Raw genomic sequence first — 20949 nt, 5'->3', positions numbered from 1 at the left:
GACACAGACAAATAGAAATGCTAATAAACAGTATATTGCTACTGTTTCACTACTGTTGATGCACTGAGCAGCCATATTGGATTCTGAAGTCAGGGTTGTTGCAGTTCCTCTGAGCTTCCGAGTCAGATCCCCAACTTGAGGGGCCGTTCCAGTAATAATTTCCAACATCCGAGTACAAAAGGAACACACTATAAGATCCACATATTTTAATTTTAATACTAACGGGATATGCAAATGGAATTCTGTCACCATCCTCATGTCCTTCCAAACCTTGATGACACTGACTTTCTTCTGTGGAACATAAAATAAGGTATTTTGAGGTTTTGGTAACAACATTTTTCAAAATAGCTTCTTTTTAGTTCTGCTGAAGAAAGAAACACACAGATGTTTGAAATTACATCAGGTTGAGTTAGTAATTTTTGGGTGAACTATCCATCAATGAAATCCTGTCATGTGGTATTTAGGCTCATGAAGCGTGCGGCCCCATGGAGATAGACTCTGCTCTTATAGCGGTGCAGACGCTTAAGAATGAACTCCAGGATGCAAAAATAGCAGCTTTTGAAGGACAGCTGAAACCATTACCTGGAGAATCAGTGAGTTGATCAGTGATTCTATTTTTTTTTTTTTACACTTGAAAAAAGATATCTTCTCAGAACATACATATTTAGTGATTGTGTGAATTATGCATCCATTTTGTGATGCAATTTTTGTTTGTTTTAGTTGGAAAAGTGTACTCAGGATCTAGGTGGTACATCTAAGGCCGTTGGTTCATCAATGGCCCAACTGCTTACCTGTGCAGCACAGGGAAATGAGCACTACACAGGTAATACACTCACTCGCATATGAAACATTTATTAGGCTGAAATGGAAACATACCTTAGAGCTCTGTAACTAATCCTAACCTTAGCCCTGTAGTGCATGTAGTTAATTAATATTACTTATTTGTGTAATTGCACTGTAACAACGTCACCTTAAAATAAAGTGTAACCTTACATTTTTTATTTATATGAGGATGTCCCCAAAGAGAGGTTTTGTCAAATTAAGATAACTTCCAAGGGCAGTTTTTTTTATAACTAAGTAAACTCAAACAAACATACATTCTTGTTCTCTCACACACACACACACACACACACACACACACACACACACACACACACACACACACACACACACACACACACACACACACACACACACACACACACACACACACACACACACACACACACACACACACACACACACACACACACACACACACACACATATATATATATATAATATACACTCACTCCCAAACACATTCATTGTATGTGTTCACAGGTGTTGCTGCTAGCGAAACTGCCCAGGCTCTCAAGGCATTAGCACAGGCTGCAAGGGGTGTTGCTGCTACCACATCAGACCCTGCTGGTGCCGCAGCCATGTTGGATTCTGCTTGTGAGGTTATGGAAGGGTCAGCTAAATTAATTTCTGAAGCCAAGGAGGCGCTGGTTGCTCCTGGTGATGCAGAGATACAACAGAGGCTAGCACAGGTGAGGGGGGAAGAGATGTAAATATTATGTGGAAAATACAAAATAAGACATTTAATCATTTATCAAATATCCATTTTACCAACTTAGAAATGAGGAAGTCCACACAATTTATCATTCAAGAGCCGACAATATGAGCAGAACCAAATTTCAAGAGTAGTAGTAAAGATGCTTGAGCAAAAATGTAACTGTGAAAAGAGCTGTTAGTTGGTCTAAGGTTTCAGTTTAGACTAATACATACACACTGCCTGGCCACAAAAAGTCGCTGTTTGAATTTAAATAGGAAAATGCTTTTATAGTCTATAATTGGATCACTTTATATTATGCTTCTAGCATGTTAAATGATTGTCAACATTTCTTCTAACCCTATTTGATGGAGTGTGAAGCTTTTCATTTCTTAAACAACCATGTAGGAATACACATCAGGGTCATATTCTAGGATGTCAATGTCAAGATTCATCAGGCTCAAATTGTGAAAGAATGGTTGGAGGGAGCATGAAGAATAATTTTTACACATGAATTGGCACCTCTTGAGTCCAGACCTCAAATTCATTGAACGTCTTTGGGATGTGCTGGACTCTTGCATTGATCTTGACCAAAAATGTACTTGCCTCTTTATGGAAATACATTTTCTTATGTTATGTTTTTATGCCATTTTTAATCAATTTAATACATTCTTGCTGAATAAAAGTGTTCATTTTCTTTCCAAAAAAAAAAAAGTTTCTTAATATGTTTTGTGTATTAGGTTGCAAAGGCTGTGTCTCACTCACTGAACGCATGTGTGAACTGTCTACCTGGACAAAAAGATGTTGATATGGCTCTGAAGAGCATCGGAGAAGCCAGCAAAAAACTACTTGTAGAGACTGTGAGCAACAAACAAGAAATCTTATTTCGTTTCTTTTGTCATAACCACAAATGCTTGAAGATACTTGAAGATTGCTTTATTCCTTAATATACTCTCTCTGCCCTCAACATAGTGCATGCAATTATTAAATGTACACAGCCCTAATGTGTCTCTGGAGTGTTTTGTGACTTTTTATTTATTTATTGCAGCTCCCTCCCTGCAGTAAGACCTTCCAGGAGGCTCAGAGTGACCTGAACCAGACTGCAGCCGATCTGAACCAGTCTGCAGGTGATGTGGTCCATGCCTCTAGAGGGACCACTATACAGCTTGCAGATGCTTCTGGAAAGTTCAGTGAGGACTTTGATGAGTTTCTGGATGCTGGCATTGAGATGGCTGGCCATACCCAGGTACGACGTGTGGAGCAGGACAGAACGTGTGAAAGTGGATGGGTCTTCCTTTTCCTGAAATAATAAGTAATTCTTGGTTGTTTTTAGGGTAAGAATGATCAGATGCAGGTGATAGGGAATTTGAAGAACATCTCAATGGCCTCCAGTAAGCTGCTGTTGGCTGCCAAGTCTTTATCTGTGGACCCTGGAGCAGGAAATGCAAAGAACCTGCTCGCTGCTGCTGCCAGGTACTTCACGGCATGTTTATTCATTTGTGTTTTATGTATGCTCTTTTTTCTCCTTTTAACCACACTCCCCTACATGTTTATTCAGAACGGTGACCGACAGCATCAATCAGTTGATTACCATGTGTACCCAGAATGCCCCAGGACAGAGGGAATGTGACAATGCTCTTAGAGAGCTTGAGGTATTATATATAAACATTGCACAGTACTGAGTAATTTATCTTACTATTGAATAAAATGGGGTATTGTCTTTTTTGTGGGTAACAGGCTGTTAGGGGACTGCTGGATAACCCGAATGAGCCAGTCAGTGATCTCTCATACTTTGACTGCATTGAAAGTGTCATGGAGAACTCTAAGGTAACAGCAACATGATTATATTGGAGGATTTACTTGGAATTCTATTCAGATTTTTATTGCAAATATTTATATTAGCCTTTTTATACAAATAAACTTGTCATTCACTGTGCTAAATGTTAATGCTAAAAAAATCTTACAGACCTCACACTTTTGAACGATAGTGTACATTATTACAAAAGTCAAAATCAAGTTTGCATATTGAGAATAGTGTAAGCGCTTTCAATATGCAATTGAATCTGGCATACTAAATGGTGTAAGATGCTGAACTGCAAACATTCTTATAGCCTGTTGATACAGGTAAATGTTAATCCACATCTTTCTGCTAGATACTCGGTGAGTCTATGGCCGGCATCTCTCATAACTGTAAGACAGGAGATGTTCCAGCATTTGGAGACTGTGTGGTTGGAGCCTCTAAAGCTCTGTGTGGACTGACTGAAGCAGCTGGTCAGGTAAAAAACTAATTTTATTCTCAACCATTAAACATTTTTTCCTCTGAGCACTTTTACGTTATGTATTTATCATTCAAACTTGTTTTTTGGTGTGTCTCTAGGCTTCTTACCTTGTGGGTGTGTCTGACCCCAGCAGCCAAGCTGGACATCCAGGCTTAGTGGATCCCATCCAGTTTGCTCGTGCTAATCAGGCAATCCAGATGGCTTGCCAAAATCTTGTTGACCCAGATAGTAGTCCTTCACAGGTAGCTTCTTTCTGTCTGATCTTGAGCATGTAGTGTTTGGACTTAAGCCCAAAACTTTTCTTTCTGCAACATCTTAATCTGCTATTTTAAGGCCAAAGTGTTAAAATATGCATGTTGCAGGTGCTCTCAGCTGCCACCATTGTTGCCAAACACACCTCAGCGCTGTGTAATGCTTGTCGACTGGCCTCCTCTAAGACTGCCAACCCTGTGGCTAAACGACACTTTGTGCAGTCGGCCAAAGAAGTGGCCAACAGCACAGCCAACCTGGTCAAAACAATCAAGGTTAAACCACTCCTCTTTATAAATGATTCCAACTTTTATCCACTACAATAAAAGCAAATGATTGCTTTCAAACATCATTTATTTTCCCTCTTCTCTCCCATCATAGGCATTAGACGGGGATTTCTCTGAGGAAAACCGTGAGAAATGTCGTGTTGCAACAGCACCGCTCATTGAATCTGTTGACAATCTGACCACGTTTGCTTCCAATCCGGAGTTTGCTAGTGTGCCTGCACAGATAAGTAAAGAGGTACGAGTTTCTTCTTCATTGAACTATTATTCACAATTGGGTCTTTCTTGTTGTTAATGATATTTCTATTTTTATACTCATGATTTAGGGTTCTGCTGCACAGGAGCCAATCATCCAATCAGCACGCTCTATGCTTGACAGCTCCACCCACCTTTTGAAGACAGCACGGTCATTGATTATGAACCCTAAAGATCCGCCCACGTGGTCATTACTGGCGAGCCATTCACGCACCGTGTCAGACTCCATCAAGAGCCTCATCACTGCTATCAGGTAACGCATATATAGTCACTTTTGTTGTTAGTATGAGACATGCAGAATAGAAAAATAATTTATGTTCATGTGATTGGTATTACAGGGATAAAGCCCCTGGCCAGAAGGAATGTGACTCGGCCATTGATAATATCAATAAATTCATCCGAGATATTGAGCAAGCCTCTCTTGCAGCTGTCAGCCAGAATCTTCCTCCTAGAGACGAAGTTTCATCTGAGGTAAATGTCTTTCTACAGTAGCTACTCGGGATCGTGTTTATTTCTACTTTCATGGCTGTTACCACAACTCTTTCTTGCTCATTAGAGCAGCATTTCAAATCCATAGAGACAGAGCGTATTTAGGCCACGCCCACACCGGGGGGAAAACAATCCAATGCTCTCCATTGACTTTGCATTGCGTGAGGCTGCATCCTTGTCATTTCGGACTTATAAAAAAAAACAGAACAATGTCTAAAAGCTGATATGTGACAAAGTGTACAACAAACAAGCTAAAAAACACAGAAATAACTTTTTATAAGCTGTCGACCCAAAAAAACGAGAGTTTAAGGAGACAAAAGTGGATAAAGGCAGTAAAACGTGATGCTTCAGCAGGAAGAATGGGTAAATTTTGGGATCCTGACACTCAGTATGCCTCAGTATACCTATGTGTGCAGTAAATCTGTTGTCACTGTTAAGTCAAATATCCAAATGTCAGTTTTATATATGATATTTCCTGTCGCTGATTACGTTCCCCTCTAGTGGGTGTACTTCTCAGTGTAATATAACGTGTCTCAATGGCCTGTATCCACTTTTTTGTCCTTAAACGCTTGTTTTTTGGTTCAATAGCTTATAAAAACGTCTGGGTTTTTGGTTGTGGGTTTTGCTTAGCTTGTTTGCTGTACACTTTGTCACATATCTGCTTTTAGACATTGTTCTGTTTTTTGTTATAAGTCCGAAATGACAAGAATGCCGCTTCATGCAATGCAAAGTCAATGGAGGGCGTTCGATTGTTTTCCCCCCCGGTGGGCGTGGCCTTCAGATTATGACGCGTGTCGCTCTGTCTCTATTAGAGAGGGGTTGCAATGGTTAACTAGTCATCTAGTGTTCTCCTTTATATTTTTAAACGCATCTTATTTTAAAGCCTGGAAAGAAGAAATAAAAGTGAGTTTTCTATATAGGCGTCCTTAACCCTTGTTGTATTGTATCAGGCTTTGCAGGAGCAGCTAACATCATCTGTTCAGGAGGTGGGTCACCTGATTGAGCCGATTTCCACTGCAGCAAAAGGAGAAGCAGCACAGCTGGGACATAAGGTAAATAAAATTATGAAGCCTTTCCAGTCAAAAATAAATGTTCATATGGTTTTCAACTCTAATACATGCCATAAGTATGAACTCAAACCTATCTCTGTTCCTCAGGTGTCTCAGTTGGTCAGTTACTTCACTCCGCTGGTCTCAGCCTCTATGGGCATGGCCTCCAAAATCTTCGATCATCAGCAGCAGATGAACCTTCTGGATCAGACCAAGACTCTCGCTGAGTCTGCTCTACAAATGCTGTACGCTGCCAAGGAAGGTGGTGGAAACCCTAAGGTACATATCATCCATTCAAATCGGTGTTTTCTCCATGTAAAATTTAAATCTTTCAACATTTTTATTAACTGCTTTTTCTTTAGGCGTCTCATACCCATGATGCCATAGCAGAAGCTGCACAGTTAATGAGGGAAGCTGTTGATGACCTCTTGCTGACCCTTAATGAAGCTGCTAGTGAGGTTGGCATGGTCAGTGGCATGGTGGATTCGATTGCTGATGCCATGGGGAAGGTAACAGCCCACATACTTTTGCATTATAACACTTTATAATTCCATTTCAATGAAAACCTTTTGAAATGTTGAGTGTTATTAATTATTTAATCAGCCATGTAATATGTTTAAATGATCTTGTGATCCTGTAGTTAGGGGAAGGTTCTCCACCAGAACCAGAAGGTTCATTTGTAGAATATCAGACCACCATGGTGAGATACTCCAAAGCTATTGCCGTCAGTGCACAGGAGATGGTGAGTAATCGTGATTTTCTAAATTTAATGTGTTTTATGCTGTATATCTGTATCATATACATTATACTGTATATATACACATATACAATATAAAACATCTCAATACAGTATAACTTAAATATAAACATTTAGTCATAGACTTGTGTCCAATTTCATTGCATCCCTTCGTTCCCTCCCTCAGATCACTAAATCAGTGAGTGCTCCAGAGGATCTGGGCAGTTTGGCCTCACAGGTCACTGCAGACTACAGTCAGCTTGCAGTACAAGGACGTCTAGCTGCTGTTACTGCAGAACCAGAGGAGGTAATTGACATACAGATGCACGGCCGGTCACTCTTTGTATTTCTTTCACACACACTCTGACCTCTGACATGTTTTGGTGATTTTAGATTGGGTTCCAGATAAAGACACGCGTGCAGGAACTGGGGCACGGCTGCATTGTGCTCGTTCAGAAGGCTGGATCGCTGCAGATCAGTCCGTCTGACTCGTTCACAAAGAGAGAACTTATTGAGTGTGCACGAGCCGTCACTGAGAAGGTACCAGAACAACACAAAACAAATTCAGATGCATTACTTACAACTCTATCAAAGAGTTTATGTATTTGAAATGTCAGATTCTCAATGTAGAATTGATTTTAATGTGTGTGTTTTCTGTAGGTGTCTATGGTGCTGTCTGCATTACAAGCCGGTAATAAGGGCACTCAAGCCTGTATCACTGCAGCCAGTGCTGTATCAGGCATCATTGCTGACCTGGACACCACCATCATGTTTGCTTCTGCTGGTACACTTAATGCTGAGAACGATTCAGACTCCTTCGCTGATCACAGGTATCACACAAATATATAATACAACAGGGTAATTTATAGTCTACAGTCTAAAAGTTATTGGGCAAAACCAAACATTTTGGACACATTGGGTCAAAAAATTTAATCTGAAAGCAGAATATTAATATTTTAAATGATACTCTTTTTGCAATAGAATTTTGTCCCTTTTTTGGTTGTAATTTTTAAATGGATAAAATTTTGTGCATCTCTATCAGTCATTATTGCAAATTGGCTCTGTGGGATTCTTGATTCTGATTGGTCAATTGCACCATCCAGGGGTATGTTATCCTCCGATAACAACCGGTAAAAACTGTTAACACAAGCTCATCCAAGAAACTGTCACTGAAGTTGGCACTTTACACTTGCTAGGGAGTTTTTTTCCTAATGGATGTTTTACATTTGGTGAGCTAATTAAGTATTAAAACTCAAAATCAATCAATATTTTTTGTACAGTTATTTAATTGTCACTCTCTTATTTCATACAAACACAGCTGCTTCTTGTTTTGTACACTCTAATGGATTATAAGATAACAAACCGGTATGATTTTAAAACACATCTCAAATCACATCTCAAATCAATATATCTTATCCCCATAAATATTGTCCCTTAAATGTCTGTCTAGTTTGAACTTGCCCCTTGCTAGCAGCTGCTTTCTCAGCTGAAGCTTTGTGTTTAAAGAGCTAATAAAATATTTTGACTCTGATCAATAATTCATGTCTAATTAATTATCTATTATTTAAGTAAGCAGCCATGCAATAAGCAGGATAATGTGCATCCAATCGGTTGGTATCGCAGAATAAAACCCTTCAGGGTAATGCATCCTGATCACCCTGTTGGGGTTTATTCTGCGATAACTGGCTGGATGTACATTATCCCTTACATAAAGCCAACAGGGTGGTCTTCTATCACCCTGAAGGAATTTATTTTGCAGTTATTACAGTTGACTAACCAATATCACGCTTAATTACACCACTGCTTACCAAATATTAAATAAGTAGACATTAAATATAGAATATATTTTATATTGATTTTATTTTATATATTGAATTTGTAGGGTCTTAAATAGTTCGCCATAAAAATTAAAATTCTGTGATAATTAACTCCCCCTCAAGTTGTTCCAAACTGTATAAATCTATATATTTTTTCCTTCTTCTGAACACAAAAGAAAAGAATGTGTGTAACCAAACAGTTGGCCCCATTGACTTCCATAGTATTTTTTCCCATACTATGGAAGTCATTAGGGCCCATCAACTATTTGTTACCATTATTCTTTAAAGTGAGGTTCCTTTAATATATTGTATTATTTTGTTTTATGTATTTATTTATTTTATGTATTTAATTTATTTGTATATTAAATGTATTGTATTCTGTGAGAAGAAAGAGGCCAGGGAGGGATACTAGAAACATGAAACGACACAGGAAAGAGAACAGTCAAAAATATTTGACCCCAGAATGTACAATAGACCAATCAAGAAGGAAGCATATGCAATCATTAATATGCACATAAGCATTATAATCAAACTTTTATCACCTCTCTCTCTCTCTCTCTCTTTTGCTTTTAGGGAGAATATTCTGAAGACAGCTAAAGCTCTGGTGGAGGACACTAAGAACCTTGTTTCAGGTGCAGCATCAAGTCAAGAGAAGCTGGCCCAGGCCGCCCAGTCTTCAGCCAAGACCATCACACAACTTACAGATGTGGTGAAATTGGGAGCAGCCAGCATAGGCCCAGATGACCCAGAAACACAGGTGAGAGACATTGGGAAAGTGATGAGAAGTCCAACACAGGAATTTTTCAGGCAGCCAGTCCTAAGTTATCTTCCTGGAATGTTCATATGTTATTATCATTCATCTCCTCATAGGTGGTGTTGATCAACGCAGTGAAGGATGTTGCTAAAGCTTTAGCTGAGCTCATTAGCGCCACAAAGTGTGCAGCAGGAAAATCTGCCGATGACCCCTCCATGTACCAGCTCAAGAGTGCAGCCAAGGTAGGACTGTGAAAAACACTCAGGTCTCGTTTCTGCATTACATAAATATTATTCTCCCTTTTGCAAATTTTCCTTCATACCTCAAGAGCACAGAACTTGGTTAGATACAGTCCAGCTAGACAATTATCAATTTGTCTCTGAAACTGTAATCTCCCAGTTGTCCCTCAGAAATCTGGCCGCAGGGGTGGAAATGTCTCCTAACTCAGATATCAGTAAAAGTGTTCTGGTGAGAAACTCATTTCAGTGTGTGCCATTTAATCAGATTAATTATGAATGAGAAAATTAATCTGTGTTCTACTATACTTCCCATTGTACACTTAGTCCAACTATTGTGCCATAAAATGAACTACATGCTCTATTAATGGCATAGTTCTGCATGAGTTTGGGGTCATTCATTTTTAGAATTCAAAGAAATGGTGGTTTAATCAATTTAACCTTTGATTCTTTAATTAGAGTAAAGCAAGTGTATAACATTTTAGAGTATAAATAGCTATTTTTGTCTTTTATAATTAAAAAGATGGGAGAAGATAAGTTGCAGTCTATAAATAGCTGGTTTCCAAAGGCGTTTGCAATAGTGAATTTTGACATCAGATGTTTTTCTGTAAAAATGCAATTAATGTTCACAAATTATGTGGTGTTCTTGAATCTAAAATGTTTGTGACTTTTGTGTGTGTGTGTGTTTCTGTGTTCAGGTTATGGTAACTAATGTAACATCCTTACTGAAAACGGTGAAGGCAGTGGAGGACGAGGCTTCAAGAGGAACCAGAGCTCTGGAATCCACCATCGAGTGCATTAAACAGGAACTCACAGTAAGACTGCAAACACAGAAAGCATGGTGTTCTAATTTACTTATTTATGTAAATGTTTTCTTTCCTTCTATTTTTCCAGCCAATAAATCAGGTCACGGTTTTATTTATATACCACTTTTTAGCAATGTATTGCTTTTAAAACAAGCAGCTTTACAGTCAGCATCGCTTTAAATTAGAATTACTACCATTTCTACTATAAAGTAGCTAACCCTCCAGTTTGTTTTTTCACTTGTGTCTGACCTAGGGGCATAGCCAGCATACAACCCGCCCCCAGAGTTTATACAGATAAATTAAAATTAGTTAAATAACAGTTGTTTAAATTATTTTAACATAATTACTGAATTATTATAACTTCTCAAATACTAAAATAAATAAAATGTGTTTTTTTTTTTTTACAGTCTATGGTTTTTGCATAATGTTTGATGAGTTTAAATGACAGCTGTGTTAGGCAATTAGGTGTCAGGCTGTCTCATGCATTTCGCGACTGTGAGTTAATGAAGTGTGTTTGCCTATTCACTTAGCCTATAATTTGCTGTTGTGTGATAGAAAAACAGCAGTGATGCAAAATTCTATAAAAAAAACTTGCGTTGATGCGGGAGAGAACCCATCCATCAGCCCACAAGTAATGGTAAGAATTTTCAATTCCATGCACAGGTTCATTCTGTAAAGCCGGGAACACACCGTAAGGAACTGTCAGTAGTGATAGTGTAGGGGTAAGGTGCGTGGCATTAAGCTTTGACGTAATTCGACCTGAGGTTCGAATCCGCCTTTTGTCAAACTCGCTCTATTTCCTTTTCCCATCACATATCAGATCGGAAAGGTGTTTATTTTCAATAAAAATGAAGAAAATATTTGAAAAGTGGAAATAATGTCTAACGTGTGTTGTAACAGCTGCTCATGTTTTGTATGTGGACATGTTGTAGATACTTTTTTGGGTTATGTTGACAGTGACACTTACTGGGCACGTTCGTGACTGAGACGTGGTAGTTTTACAAGGTGTGTTCTTCGATTTATTTTTTCAAAAGGATCAAATAAAATAAGAAAGTGAAATGACCTGAATATTCCATTCGTTATTTTACCTGAAAGCATAGGCGTAATTTGCGCATGGGACATGTATGCCCCCGCCACTGCACAATCTCCATACCCCCCAACCCCGCTTGAAAGTGCCCGCTCACTTTAACCCAGGCCCGACCAAAAATTTAACTCTGCCTAGTGCCTATGCCACTGTTCTGACCTCGACGGACTGAACAGAAGAAATGAACCAGAGAAAATGTCCAAACGAAAGAAGGCAGAGCCTCATAGCGAACACCTACTTATTACGTGATCACCACAGACCAATGGTGTTTATCAATTGGAGTGAACTTATCTGGAAAAGTTTGCTTTTTTGAACTCCAAACTAACTTTTTGTCTTGGTTTTGTTCGAAATGACGTCACACCAGTTTGTTCTATCAAGTATAAGTATATCAAGGCCTTTAATGTTAACCATCCTTTTCTTTCATTTGACCTTAATTTTGACCTATTTTTTTAATTTGCTTAGAGCTAATTACAAATCTTACACAAACACAGACAAGCATGGATACAAAGCTAAATGTGAAACATCCCACTTGACAATTGTCATTGTACTCAGGTGTTCCAGTCTAAAGAAGCCCCTGAGAAGTCAACCACTCCAGAAGAGTTCATTCGCATGACGAAGGGCATCACCACTGCAACTGCCAAAGCTGTTGCAGCAGGAAATTCTGCCAGACAGGAAGATGTCATCTCCACGGCGAACCTCAGCCGCAAAGTCATAGCCGATATGCTGACCACATGCAAGGTGTGTTTCCTTTTTTTTGTTGCCTATTTCCATTTATGCTTTATTACCCGTGGTTTTGGTGTGCGTAATGGACTTAATATTTTCCTCCTCAGCAAGCGGCATATCATGAGGAAGTGAGTGAGGATGTCAGGAGCAGAGCTCTGTTATACGGCACTGAATGTACCAATGGATATATAGAGCTCCTAGAACATGTCCTACAGGTACAAACACACACACGTTCACACACAAAATGCATCTGCACAGTGCTTTGCTGCTTCAGGATTTAAAGTGCCCCTATTATGCTATTTTAAAGCTTCCTAAATTTGTTTTGCTTCCAAGGTCAAAAAAATAAAAATAATATACATTGCAAAATCAATGTACAGTGCCTTGCGAAAGTATTTATAGTAAGAAAGTATTATATTTTATTAATTATATTATTTTGATATTTTGTTGTTGAAGACTTATGCAAAGCAAGAAACAGATTTCTGATAACTTTGTAAATTTATTACAAATAAAAAACTGAAATAACAATTACATTGCATAAGTATTCATAGCCTTTTCTGGGACACTTGAATATTTTATGGCATTCCAATTTCGCTTGTAGATGTTACTACACTTTGAGTGGAGTTAATCTTTGGCAAATTCAATTGAATGGGTATGATTTGGAAAGGTACAAACTTCTCAATAAAAGGTATAGCAGCTGAAAATTCATATCAGAGCAAAAACAAAGCCATGAGGTCAAAAGAACTGAGCTCAGAGACAGGATTGTGTCAGACTACAAAAAATTCTGCAGCATTGAAGATCCACAGAAGCTTGTAGCCTCCATAATCCTTAATGGAATACGTTTGGAACAACCATGACTCTTTCTAGCTAGCCTCCTGGTTAACCTGAGCAATCGATGGAGAAGTGCCTTGGCTAGAGTGGTGACTAGAAGCAGATGAGTCACTGTAGTTGAGCTCCATAATCATATATGGTGATGGGAGAAATTTACGGAAGGACACACATCACTGCAACACTTAACCAATCTGGGCTTTATGGCAGAGTGGCCATACTCAAGCCTCTCCTCAGTGAAGACACATGAAAACTAACTTGGAATTTGCACACACAAAAAAGCACCTAAAGGACTCTAAGACTGTGAGAAACAAGATTATCTGGTCTGATGAGCCTCAGTTCCAAGCATCATGTATGGAGGAAACCCGGCACTGCTCATCACCTGCACAATACTATCCCAACAGTAAAGTGTGGTTGTAGCAGCATCACGCTGTGGGGTGTTTTTCAGGAGCAGGGACTGGGGGATCGTCAGAGTTGAAGGAAAGCTCAATGCAGCAAAATATAGAGTTGGCCTTAATGAAAACTTAGTCTAGAGAACCCGACAGGGGACAATGACCCTAAGCACACAGCTAAAACAATGCCAGAGTGGCTTATAGACAACTCTGTGAATGTCCTTGAGTGGCCCAGCCAGAGCCCAAACTTGAACCCAATCGAACATCTCTATAGAAACCGGAAAATATCTGTCCACCGATGGTCCCCATCCAACCTAACAGAGCTTGAGAGGATCTGAGGAGGAGACTGGCAGAAAATACCCAAATGCAGATGTGTAAAGCTTGTTACATCTTACCCAAAAAGACTTGAGGCTGTAAAGGTGCTTCAACTAAGTACTGAGTTAAAGGGTTAGTTTACTCACAAATGAAAATTCTGTAGTTGAATTACTCACCCTCATGTCTTTCCAACCCCTTAGAACTCTCGTTCATATTCAGAACACAAATTAAGATATTTTTAATAAAATCTGAGCTTTCTGTCCCTCCATTGGCAGCTACACAACTACAAGAGATCGTAAAACTAATCCATATTAATTGAACGATTTAGTCCAAATTGTCTGAAGAGACACGAGAGCTTTATATGATGAACAGATTTAATTTAGGCTTTTATTCACATATAAACATTCATCAACACACACACATCCATTGTGCTCGCTTAACGTGCAAGAACCAATGTTGCGCAGCACGTTTGAATTTCAGAAAGAGGTTTGTTCTTGTGCGCCAAGCAGGTTTGGTTGAGCTTCTGTTTATGTTCACTGATCAATGTTTAAATGTGAATAAAAGCCTCAATTTAATCTGTTCTTCATATAAAGCAAGTAACCATGGCTTCGGTTTTACTGTATCAATTCAAGTCTGAGTCCTCTTCCTTTGGAAGTGTATGTAATGTGGATTTGCTTTTGCAAAGCATAAAACAGTGTTTTTGAGGCATCAGTTACAACTACAGTGTTTTAGGTCGGGTCAAAGTAGATATTGTTTGCGGGAAGCCAATGAAGACTATAGGCTGGCATTTATGCAAATTTGTTTCATACCTACATAGGTTCATGCAGGAAGTAAGACTGGAATTACTGACAACTTTGAATTTCAAAATTGGTCTGTTCTTTTAGATGACAATTCCATTTAACATGCATTTTGATCGTTGAAACTTTGCCAGCCCTTTTACATTCACAGCTATGTAACACACTACATGAAAGGTAATATCTGTGGGGAAAAAAGCATAATAGGGGCAGTTTAACCATAACTGTTTATGCGCAAATATTTGTTTCAGGTCTTACAAAAGCCAACAGGTGACCAGAAACAGAAGTTGGCGATGTTCTCTAAAAAGGTTGCTGCAGCTGTTACTGAACTGATTCAAACAGCAGAGGCCATGAAAGGTAACCTCACTCACAGACACACACCTTCATAAAGACACACACACTCTCTCTCAGTGTAATCTGTGGATTTATTGTGCTGAGTAAAGTTTCCTGTCTTTCCTGTCTCGCTCAAGATGAGGGTAAGTACCATAAAATGCCATTACAAATGTTAATCCATCTTTTCAAACTCCATTTAGAACACTTGATTATTTAACCACATTTGTGTCTTGTTCATTTGGTTTGATTCATTTCATTTGTGTGCAGCACTGTGGCAAAATGAATTACACTCTTATTTTGTTTTAAAAGACAGCTTCCATTGCACATGCAACTGACACACATTCAGTTATTGCAGCATGCCGCCTATGTGTTGAATCTAGGCCTGCCAAACAGTTGTGATCAGTGTGTGTGTTGTGTGTTTAGGCACTGAGTGGGTCGACCCTGAGGATCCTACTGTGATCGCTGAAACTGAGTTATTGGGAGCTGCTGCCTCAATTGAAGCAGCGGCCAAGAAACTTGAGCAGCTCAAACCAAGAGCTAAACCAAGGGTAATGCACATGCTTAATGCACTGTTTAAAGACTCACCAAGGCTGCATTTATGATTTCTGGAATGATTTTTGAAGGATCATGTGACACTGAAGCCGAGTGTAACGGCTGCTGAAAATCAGCTTTGCCATCACAGGAATAAATTAATATAGAAGAAGAATATTTTAAAATAGAAAACAGCTAATTTAAATTGTAGTAATATTTCCCTGTTACTTTGTTTTAATCTTATTTTTATTACAATTTTGATTGAATTTTTGATCAAATAAATGTAGCCCTGGTGAGCATAAGATATTCTTAATCGAAATCTTAATTATTCCAATCTTTTGACTGGTGGTATATTCATGTAATATTAATGTATAATATAAAATTCTATAATAAATATGAAACATTTATATGTTTGCATGTATTTGTAATTGTACTGGAATTCCAAATGCCACAAGTTCCTTGTGTGTCTGTGGTGCACACTTGCCCAGTAAAAACTTGGGACAAATTTAATTAAAAAAAAGATTATTACTACAATATTAATAATGTAAATATGATAAAACATTTTCCAAATGTTTTATGTTTCCTCTTAACTGCAAATATAAACAATATAACATTAGGGAGCTAGTGTAAAAAAAATGAAGAGGATGTTGAAGATCTCGATGAAGAGGTTTATTGCAGCGTAGCAGTAACAAAGTACACAAAGAATCTTAGGTTCAACGGAGTCTGAATGAACCCTGAACATCCTAAACTCAAACCTTTTATAGAGTTAAAATTGACTACTGCTCATATAAATGAAGTTGTTACTGTTTTAACAGCTGTGGTCTGTATGTTAATGAAGTTCAGACACCCCATTGTCTGAGATGGCTTTCAGTTTCCCACACATGTTCCCATCCTACAATTAATGACCATTTGCTTAGGATGTGATGCACTTAAATGGTGCAGAAACAATAAAACTGATGACTTCTCAATGATAATAAAGCCATTTTGGAGAATGAGCATTATCAACCACATATTTTAAGTGGAATATGGGTTGAGGTAGACTATAATTTCTTACAGAAACTAATTCTTTATTAACTCTTAAAGGAACTACATCGCTAACCATTTTCTGTTCAGTAAACACCTTTTGTTATCATTGTTGTTCCACCCATCAAATGAAATAACAACTGAACTGTTAAATATTTTTTCTTTGCAGCAAGCTGATGAGAGTTTAAACTTTGAAGAGCAGATACTTGAGGCAGCCAAATCTATCGCTGCAGCCACCAGTGCCCTTGTAAAATCAGCTTCAGCAGCTCAGAGAGAACTCGTAGCCCAAGGCAAGGTAAGAAAACATAGGATGAGCCAAAAAAAGCTTGATTAGTCTGTGTAATGTTAGCATGAAACAGAAGTTGCGATAGTCTTTTCTTCCATATTGTGACGTTTATCCTACTTGAATAAGGAAAAAAAGTGTAGGGCGTGGCTTGATTTTGTCCATCAGGAATTGCTTGGATAGTTGGATAAATAATTTATATTGTCAACTGTTTCTTGATTTTTTCATTGACTCACAATAGTATTCATAGAATCACAATAGCCATCTATTTTCCTTTGTAAAGGTGGGAGCCATCCCTGCCAATGCTGTGGATGATGGACAGTGGTCCCAAGGGCTGATATCTGCTGTAAGTCCTTAAGCAGTTAACAGTGACAGTAAAATGTCATCATGTTGTATCCCTGTATGACTGCTTTGTTTCCTCGCTGTTACAGGCACGCATGGTTGCCGCAGCCACCAGTAACCTCTGTGAGGCAGCGAACGCGTCAGTCCAAGGCCATGCCAGTGAAGAAAAGCTCATCTCTTCTGCCAAACAAGTGGCCGCTTCCACTGCACAGCTGTTGGTGGCGTGCAAGGTTAAAGCTGACCAGGATTCAGAGGCTATGAGGAGGCTACAGGTATATATACGATTACGTAAAGAAAAAAGATGAAATCAATGCTGATATTTAAATTGTAACTCCACTGTAAATGTTCACATGTAAACCTAGCCTTACTGTGAAATCTTCATTGAACATGCATTTCATAGAAATATTTCTTGAACTTCTTGTGTGTTATCTGCAGGCTGCAGGCAATGCTGTGAAACGTGCCTCTGACAGTCTGGTTCGAGCTGCCCAGAAAGCTGCCTTCAACAAGGCTGATGATGACAATGTGGTGGTCAAGACCAGGTTTGTCGGAGGAATTGCTCAGGTAAGATTTACTGGCTGAATTTTGGTTCATTTAAAAATAATGAATGTACTATTTTTATAATCTATATTATTAACATTTATGTTGGTTGTTGTTAATAATAAAATAAATATGTATTTAAAATATTTTTATGTTCATATAGATTCTGTATGCATAGATATGTACACTCAAATTGGACATCGTCGTTTAATAATAAAATAAAAATGTATAAATAAATTAATATTTATGTAGAAAATTAAATGTGTGTAAATGTGCAATTTAATACAAAATCACTGAATGTCTAAAATGCATCTTTAACCATCTGCTAGCTAGCTATAAATAATAATAATAATAATAATAAAACTAATAATAATGAATCAATAAATAAGTGTTTATTTTATTATTATTACTATTTATATAGCAATTTTTTTTTTGCATTTTAAGATTATGCTGTCCTATATTGCTTTATTCAGTTATTGTTTCAATTGTGTCGATTTCCTTTGTTTGTTTGGCCCAGATTATTGCTGCTCAGGAGGAGATGTTGAGGAAGGAGAGGGAGCTGGAAGAGGCCCGTAAGAAGCTGGCACAGATCAGACAACAGCAGTACAAGTTCCTGCCAAGTGAACTCAGAGAAGATGATGACTAAACGTATATGTTGGCTTCCTCGTGATCAAGTTGTCCACCATTTGATTTTTGTCTTTAGAATGCAGATGGATTTGTCCAGTCCATACTACACCTACTAAACTGATGAAGGATCGTTGAATTAGTTGACTGGATAGTGAATTTTTAAATATTTAAACTCTTGAAGAACTATTCAAACAACAACCATCTCGTCTCCTTTACCGTGAATGTGTTCATGCCTCTACCACACACCCTCATGAAGAAGCTTTGGATTTCGGGCATGATTCTGAACTTGTCAATGTGTGCATGAAGGTTTTCATGTGCGTGCCAAACAGCGGGATTAGACTTGTGGGATTGGAGTGTTGGGGATGACCTAATGAGATGGGCCCTCTGTTTGAGCTCAGTCATTAAAATATAGCATTTTAGGGTTTCCAACAAGGTGCAGACTTTGATATTTTCATCAAGTTTAAAGTCAAGCAGAAAGGAACCCTGATTGTTAGAGAACAGCCTTTTAAACTCCAGTTGAATGTTTAACATTTGTACATTTGTAATGGTGAGATACATTTTTTTATGCTTCACTTTCATTGCTTCAAAGTTCACAAAGTATAACAAATAAAAGATATTTATGTAGCGAAATATGTGTCAACGTGCAATGTAAAACAAAATAGAGTCTAAAATGCAGCTTCTCATATTATTTTTTCTTGCTGACCATACACTTTTTGAGAATGCAATGGCCGGATGTAGTGATTCATGGATTATAAATAGAGAATCTAAAGACCATATTAACCTCAAACGTACTGTGGAAATTCCACTTCTAACCCCTTAAAACCTTAAAGAAAATGACCTTATACCACAGCAAATTTTTTTCTACATGAATGAACCCTAAATATTGAATGTATGTGTTAAAATGAAATAGAATTTCTCATATTTGTTGTCTGCAGGCATGAGGATGTATGTTTAAAAGGCTGATTGAATGTTGCATTTCACTTTATGTAGAGCCAGACATACTGTAACTTTTTAACATTTATACTCATTTTTAAGAGTGATTTTTCTTCTCATCCTGAAATGATTGGCCACTGCAGTGTTTTATAGTGCTGCTTTGAGCGATTTGTCTTTTTCTTTTAATTCATATTATCAAAATTTTCAAAATCATTTGATGCTGGTCTGACTTTCTGATTTTTAGCCTCATCTTCTAGCATGTCACTTTTATGCTTGTATCTTGGTCATATGCAATCCTGGAAATCCTATTCGGTTCTCAGTGCTTCATTGCTTTGCTACGACAGCCCTCCTTTCTCTGGCTTTATGTACATTTAGTTTCAGTGCCTTAGTTTATCAGTCAAATGAACGTATCAGTTCTCTGACTGTAGGAGACAAGATCAGGTGTTAATATTCTGGCTTGCATTCACCGTAGTGTGTCTGTCAAAGCTGAGTTGCTGCTAATCTGTAACTATGTTTGTTCTCTACGATGCTCAGAGCTGGAAGAGTACGAGTTGGAGTTCCCCCTTTTGCTATAGTTCTGTTTGGAAAGTATCTGTCTCCATGTTGCTGTAAATGTATATGGCTTGTATACAAATATGTGACTATGTTAAGACAGCACATGTTTGTCCTGCGTTTCCTGTGCATGCTCCATGACTTCTAATGGCAGAGTTGCAGAATGATCAATGTTGCCATCTCATGCATTGTGATGACCATAGAAGTGTCTAAAATAATAAGAAAGTCCTGAATGTGACTTCACACTTTGAGAAAATGGGCTTGTTTATTTTTGGGTGTCTTTGAATAATTACTTGTATGAGCATTGCAGTAAAAGCATAGACCTGAAGTTGTACATGTAAAGCATCTGTCTATAATGAAGAACATTTTAACTTAAAATAAAGGGTTTCAAAGTATAGTTCTCTTCACATGATGTCCATCTTCATATGGAATGCTTTTCTTGTACCTTGCCTGAGAGTGAAACTACAGTATAAGTTGCTGGTTGTGCACTGAACAGTGTAAGCGAGTTAACTATCACAATTCTTATTTTAAAATGTTTCTTCTTTTATGGTACATTGGAGAATAATTTATTAAAGTGGTATATTACAAAAACATTTGCATTGGCCTCAGCTGCCTGTCACTTCCCTTATCTAGTTTAATCACATTGAATGTGTTTAATGTGTACAATAATAATGCATTAATACTTTAATTTTATAATGATAGTAGGAGTAATAATAGTTATTATTACTAGTATTATTTTTATTTGTATTCATACTTTTTATTCAAAGTGTTAAAAACATCTTAACATGCACTGTAAACCTGAATAGAACAGACAAAATTGAGGCAGTCAGGTACATCAAATATAAGTTAAGAAATGTAAAGTTTAAATAAGCAGAACTTGCAGATTTTTTATTTTGTACTCATACATTTGAATTGCTCTTAACCAGAGCCGGACAGTAACGGAGTACATTTACTTGAGTACAGTACTTTAGTACAATTTTGAGGGATCTGTACTTTACTCGAGTATCATTTTTGGGGAGTACTCATGACTTTACTCAAGTACATTTGAGAGGCAAATATTGTACTCTTTACTCCACTACATTTCTATCCATAAAAGTAAGTACACGTTACTACTTCTTCTAAAAGAAAATTAAAAAAAGGATCTATCCATAACCGTAAGTACTCGTT

At 37.9% G+C, this 20949-nt stretch overlaps 1 protein-coding gene across 2 annotated transcripts in view; it reads left to right on the top strand.

Annotated features, from left to right (window-relative positions):
• Positions 1-20369, top strand: part of tln2a (talin 2a) — a 67346-nt gene extending 46977 nt beyond the window's left edge. For both annotated transcript variants that reach the window (XM_079845720.1, XM_079845721.1), the window contains 33 exons: positions 465-593; positions 721-823; positions 1324-1532; positions 2275-2394; positions 2583-2780; positions 2868-3007; positions 3093-3186; positions 3272-3361; positions 3688-3810; positions 3912-4055; positions 4176-4337; positions 4444-4584; positions 4673-4854; positions 4940-5072; positions 6041-6142; positions 6248-6418; positions 6502-6648; positions 6780-6881; positions 7063-7182; positions 7269-7415; positions 7536-7705; positions 9266-9449; positions 9563-9688; positions 10381-10497; positions 12125-12310; positions 12403-12510; positions 14873-14978; positions 15378-15502; positions 16678-16803; positions 17075-17137; positions 17223-17405; positions 17569-17694; positions 18188-20369. In XM_079845720.1, coding sequence (XP_079701846.1) covers positions 465-593; positions 721-823; positions 1324-1532; positions 2275-2394; positions 2583-2780; positions 2868-3007; positions 3093-3186; positions 3272-3361; positions 3688-3810; positions 3912-4055; positions 4176-4337; positions 4444-4584; positions 4673-4854; positions 4940-5072; positions 6041-6142; positions 6248-6418; positions 6502-6648; positions 6780-6881; positions 7063-7182; positions 7269-7415; positions 7536-7705; positions 9266-9449; positions 9563-9688; positions 10381-10497; positions 12125-12310; positions 12403-12510; positions 14873-14978; positions 15378-15502; positions 16678-16803; positions 17075-17137; positions 17223-17405; positions 17569-17694; positions 18188-18316 — 4506 coding nt within the window. In that variant the 3' untranslated portion in view covers positions 18317-20369. The remainder of the gene's footprint in view (positions 1-464; positions 594-720; positions 824-1323; positions 1533-2274; positions 2395-2582; positions 2781-2867; positions 3008-3092; positions 3187-3271; positions 3362-3687; positions 3811-3911; positions 4056-4175; positions 4338-4443; positions 4585-4672; positions 4855-4939; positions 5073-6040; positions 6143-6247; positions 6419-6501; positions 6649-6779; positions 6882-7062; positions 7183-7268; positions 7416-7535; positions 7706-9265; positions 9450-9562; positions 9689-10380; positions 10498-12124; positions 12311-12402; positions 12511-14872; positions 14979-15377; positions 15503-16677; positions 16804-17074; positions 17138-17222; positions 17406-17568; positions 17695-18187) is intronic.
• Positions 20370-20949: the final 580 nt, after the last annotated feature.

Source organism: Gobio gobio (assembly GCF_949357685.1).
Source record: "Gobio gobio genome assembly, chromosome: 2".
Classification (NCBI taxonomy): Eukaryota; Metazoa; Chordata; class Actinopteri; order Cypriniformes; family Gobionidae; genus Gobio; species Gobio gobio.
This window is presented reverse-complemented; position numbering and strand designations above follow the sequence as displayed.